The sequence below is a fragment of the Chrysochloris asiatica genome, unplaced genomic scaffold (genome assembly GCF_000296735.1).
Source record: "Chrysochloris asiatica unplaced genomic scaffold, ChrAsi1.0 scaffold00024, whole genome shotgun sequence".
NCBI lineage: Eukaryota > Metazoa > Chordata > Mammalia > Afrosoricida > Chrysochloridae > Chrysochloris > Chrysochloris asiatica.
The window spans coordinates 4,028,632-4,034,114 of NW_006408542.1; the positions used below are offsets into that span (position 1 = coordinate 4,028,632).

A 5,483-nucleotide genomic window follows, 5' to 3' on the forward strand; every position below is an offset into this window, starting at 1 on the left:
TGAGTTATGGTGTTGGAGAAGAATACTTTAAGTACCATGGACTACCAGAAGAACAAACAAATCTGTCTTGGAAGAAGTATAGCCAGAATTCTCCTTTGAATCAAGGATGGTGAGACTTTGTTTCATACTTCGGACATATTCTCAGGAGGGCATTATGTGTGATAAAGTGGAGGGTCAGCGAATAAGAGGAAGACCCCCAATGAGATGGATTGACACAGTGGCAGGAACAATGGGCTCAAATGCAAAAATCATTGTGAAGATGTGGTAGGACTGAGCAGTGTTTTGTCTTCTGGTACATAGGGTCGCTAAAGTTGGAACAGACTCGACGGCACCTAACAACAACATTTCCTTTCACTCCTTTCTTCTTTTCTCCCTTCCTTTACTCTGGAAACTTAAAAAAAATCCCTTTTGTTTAGTATATAGGATGCTCAAGAAAAGACATGAAGATATAAGGTTGTTATTAATTGCTGTGGAGTTGGCGCCAACTCATGGCGACCTTATGTATAATAAACAAATCTAAACATTGCCTCGTCTCACATCATCTTCACTACTGTTGGTATGTTTGAGGTCATTGCAACAGCGATTGCATCATCCTTCTCATGGAGACGTTCCCCAGTTTTTGCTGACCCTCTACTTTACCAAACATGATGTTCCTTTGTAGGGATTGGTCTTTCCCAATGACATGCCCAAAGTAAACAAGATGCAGTCTCACTGTCCTCACTTCTAGATAACATTTTGTTTGTACTTCCTACAAAACTGACTTGTTTGTTCTTCTGGCGGTGCCCAGTAGAATCAATATTCTTTGCCAACATCACACTTAAAATGTGTCAATTCTTATATCTTACTTTTTGTCCAGCTTTCACATGAACATAAGCTGATTAAAAAGATCATGGCTTGGGGCACTTTAGTTGTCAAAGTGACATCTTTGCATTTTAGCCCTTTAACAAGGTCTTTTGTATGAGGTACATCATTGGATACATTTGTGGTACAAGCAGAGATGTACTAAGATCTCCATTCAGGGCCTCAGGACCTGCTCTCAGGGGATACCATGGTCAACTGGCATAGCATAGTCCCAAAAGAATGTTCTACCTCCTATTTTGGTGAGTAGTCATTGGGATCTTAAAAGTTTATGACGAAGATTGAATTGATTGTTTTTAAAAGTCCACACTTTCCCTTGAATATGGCATGAGAGAAAAGACTCCAAGGCAGAGAGGCTTGTCTACCTGGAGTTACTGAAAAATTAGTTCATGGAGGGTGAGAAACAAAGGGAAAAGAGATACCGGCATGAACTATTCTTGGAGGGAATGATGTATGGAAGCTAGCAACTATTGGTCTTTCCAGAGGAAAAGTGAAGATGCTTGGAAATAATTAGTTCAATGGACTAATGGACCTTGTGAACATTCATCTCCACCACCAGGTGAACTAGATCGTATCTAGCTGCCATTACCAATTTTTTTTTTTTTTTTTTTTTTTTAAAGAGATCACATTAGAAGGTACTCAAAACCGTGGGAGAAAATGTGGAATAAAACGTAAAAATCGTAAAAAAAGACCAGACTTTCTGACTAGAGAAAGACAGGTGGAACTCCCAAGACTGTGACCTTTGGTCATATTTCTGATTTGAAACTGGATTCATTCCTATAGCTCAATTTCCAGCCAAGCAATAGATAGGTCTATGGGGGGGTGGGGGTGGGGTAAGGATAACAACATTAGTGAGGTATGCACACTGTAGAATGTTCAACCACTGAGATCAGAAGGGCAGCGTTTACCCAAGGACAAAGTTCAGAAGGGTTGGGAAAGAAGGAGGAATGGAAACAGGACATAGTGAAAGTAGGATAAGTGATGTTACATTGAGGGGATTGTAAGTGAGATGATAGACAGTGTGTGATGTGTTGAGTGTAAAACTGATGATCTGCTTGGCAAACTTTCCCTCAATTCACAATAATAATAATAAAACATCCCCACCTCAGGAAAGGACTGCTCTAGCTGTTGGCAGACATTCTAGCTACTCACTACCTACCCAGGTATCCCAAGCACTGTGGGAATAGGAAGTCCCATCCTTCAGTCCTGGTGTGGCACTGTAGGATAAGCACTGGACTACTAACTACAAGTTCGATGGTTCAAACGTACCAGTCACTCCTTGGAAACCCTATATAGGATTATTATGAGTTGGAACCAACTCGATGGCACTTAGCAACAACAACAAAATTTGGTCCACCAGTGAGAGTTCTAACAAGGTTCCCATGGTAACGCTGTCTGAGCCCAAGTTGCCCAACTTCTCCCTCTGTCCAGTCCTGTTTGGTCCTGCCCTTCCCACAGGTACTGATTCCATAACCATTTCAGATAATTCGTTCAACCATACCTGTCAATTTCAGAGTAAGATCCTCTGTTTCCTATAAGGAATACTATTTGTAAGGGAAAAAAAATAAGAGAAAAGGTAAAGATTCACTGTCTTGGAAACAACTTCCCTCAGAAGAAATCTTTGTCCTTGAGGGTTCCAGTCCAGGCTGTCTACACTGGGTCTCAGTTTCCTCATCTGTGAAGTGGGATTCACCTGCTTGTAAGGGAAAAACACCAAACACAGTGGCTGGTAGGTAAGTATTCAGTAAATATTTATTTGCTACCTACTCCTCTTAAAGAGTTGTGGGAAAACACTTCATATCCACCCCTCTCCCTGCTTCCCTTTCTATTGCCTGTTATGGCACTGGAGATCCTTAAAGGCTATCCCATATCTCTTCTTTCCTTCCCTCTTCTCCAAGACAGGGAAACTGGACTTCTTTGTTTCCTGGGATTCGGAAGCTGGTACCTCCCTGGGAAGCCCAGGCGGCTTTGCTAAAGTCTGGAGAGGAGGGCTTGGGTCTGCGCCACGCAGCGGGAGGCGATGAGGAGGCGGGCTCAGATGACCCAAGGGTGGAGAAGGGGGACGGGGAAGGACGCGCGTTCTCGGGCTCGTGACCGCTGGCGGCACCGGGAACCGGAGCCCAGACAACCTAGGAGAGATAGTAGGCATCCAGGACTGGCGCGCCATGGACACCCTCCACCTGCTGCTGCTGGTGGCTGCCCTGCCCCTGACGTCCTGGGGGGCCACACAGGGCGCCAGATCCTGGACTGAGGAAAAGGTGAGGGGCTACTTCTTCGTGATTGCACCCGAACGGTTCTTGCCGGACGTGGAGGACGTGGGCAGGGGAGAGCCCCTCCTGGGCAGGGCGCTAATCGAGGCAGGGCCGGACGCCAGGAGCCCGCGCCCCATCCCGCCTAGAGTAGTAGGGCGCTGCGTTCTCTCCAGGGTGCCCCGGCTGGCCTCGGGACTGCTTCAGAGGACGCCAGTGGGTCTGGGTGATGTCACCGGCCTCCCCTTGGCTGCGATCTGATGGGGGGTACTGATCTGCACAGGAAGTGTGTCTCGATGGCAGCTGCGGCCCTAAGCCGAGGTGCAGACGCATCCCTGCGCCACCGCCCACTCGGGACCTGCGGTGACAGCGGTCCCCGCGCTCGGGGCCGCCCCATGCTACATCTAAGGATGCCTTTGGGGCATTGAAGTTTCCATAACTGACAAGGGTTGTTGTTTTAGATTTTTAACTCGGAACAAAGGTCCTTAACTGGTGACTTGCTTTTCTTTAACATCTATTTGAGAGAGAGGAAGAAGGAAGTGGGAGAGAGGGAGGAGAAAGGGGAAAAAGAGACAGAAATTGGATTTTAAAAGAAATGTAGCCAGCTTAAATGTTCGTATAAGGAATTTTAGTTAAAGTCATTTGCAGGTTCCCTCTGCATGAAGAAGGTAGGTTCACAATTCTTTTCCTCTCTAGTATAACTGTAGCAACAACAACGTTGTTGTTATGTGCCGTGGAGTCGGTTCCGACTCATAGTGACCCTGTGCAGGGTTTCCGAGGCTGTAAATCTTTACGGGAGCAGAAAGCCTCATCTTTCTCCCACGGAGCAGCTGGTAGTTTTTAACTGCTGACCTTGCAATTCACAGCCCGATTCTTTACCACTTCGCTATCAGAGCTCCTTAACAACAACAACATAACTTTTGAAAGCATGAAGTTACTAGAAGCTTATGTAAAAAACAATGATATAGGAGTAAAATGATATACTTTTAAAGAAACTAAGAAAAGCAGCAAAGTAAGGGGTATTAACGTTGACAATGTTACTGAACAGATCTTTTAAATGCTTATATGATGCAGGTATTTACTCAAGACATTTGGAATGCTCCGGTCGCTGTTCACTCTCATCTCTGGGTCTTGTTTAGTTCTGAGTCTTGCTTAATTGGTGCCACTATTTTGGTGTCCTCCTCTCCTTTAAAATGAAAGCCATTGGCCAGAGACAACCTGGTGTGTGTATATATGAGGAAATTAATACAAGGATAGCTTCATTTTAAGAAAAATAACTTCCCTTGAGAATTTAATAGGAGTAACATCTATGATGTGTTGGTGAAGAATAGGGAAAGTATCATGGACTTCCAGGAGAACAGACAAATCTTTCTTGGAAGAAGTACAGCAAAAATGCTCCTTAGAAGCTAGGATGGGGAGACTTCATTATCAGGAGGGACTAATCTTTGGAAAAGGACATCATGCTTGTTAAAAGTTGGGGATCACTGAGAAAAAGGAAGACCACCAATGAGATGGATTGACAAGGTAACTGCAATAGTGGGTTCAAGCACAGCTGTGAGGATGGCATAGGACCTGGCAGTGCTTTGTTATGTTATGCATAGGATCCCTCGAGTGGGAGCATACTTGAAGACACCTAATAAGCAAAACCTAATAAAGAACATTCATGAAGAGGAACATAAGTGTTATACACAGGCCCTCTCCTTTATGTCACTACAGAATACCTCTTGGGTCAGAAATTAAGACCATGACAAAACTCAACCCATTTCTGCCAAGTAAATTCTGAATCTTGGTGACCCATGGATTACAGACTTTACAAGTTTTCATGATTTGAATCTTTACTGAAGGAGAGTACCAAGCCTTTCTTCCACAGCAACCCTGTGTAAGTTCCAAATGCCAACCTTGTGTTTATGTTGACAGTTGAGTTTTCCAGTGGTCAATTGCTTCATTCCTAACTGAAAAGATGGTGGTTTGAACTCATCCAGTGGCTCAATGGGAGAAAGATCTGATCATCTGCTTCCATAGAGATAAAACAAACCAAATTCATTACAGTTGAGTCCATTCTGATTCCTAGGGACCGTATTGAGTAGAGTAGAACTGTCCAATTGTATTTCCAATGCTGCAGTCGATTACAGAAGCAGAATGCCACATCTTTCTCCTGTGGAGCTGGTGAGTTTGAACTGCTCACTTTTTGGTGAAAAAAGAATGCTACTTTCGGTAAGATTATAGTCAAGAAAATCCTGAGGCAGTTCTACTCTAGCTCATGGAGTTGCTGAGTCAGGATCCACTTGACTGCACCCAACAGCAATAGTCTAGTCCTCATAAATTGGGAGTCAACTTGATAATAGCAACAACAGTCAAGAGCAAACTTTTTTTTTT

At 44.2% G+C, this 5,483-nt stretch overlaps 1 protein-coding gene across 1 annotated transcript in view; it reads left to right on the plus strand.

The window, feature by feature from the left end:
- Positions 1–229: 229 nt before the first annotated feature.
- Positions 230–5,483, plus strand: part of QPCT (glutaminyl-peptide cyclotransferase) — a 65,343-nt gene continuing 60,089 nt past the window's right edge. The window contains exons 1-2 of the mRNA XM_006839453.1: positions 230–264; positions 2,930–3,116. Coding sequence (XP_006839516.1) covers positions 230–264; positions 2,930–3,116 — 222 coding nt within the window. The remainder of the gene's footprint in view (positions 265–2,929; positions 3,117–5,483) is intronic.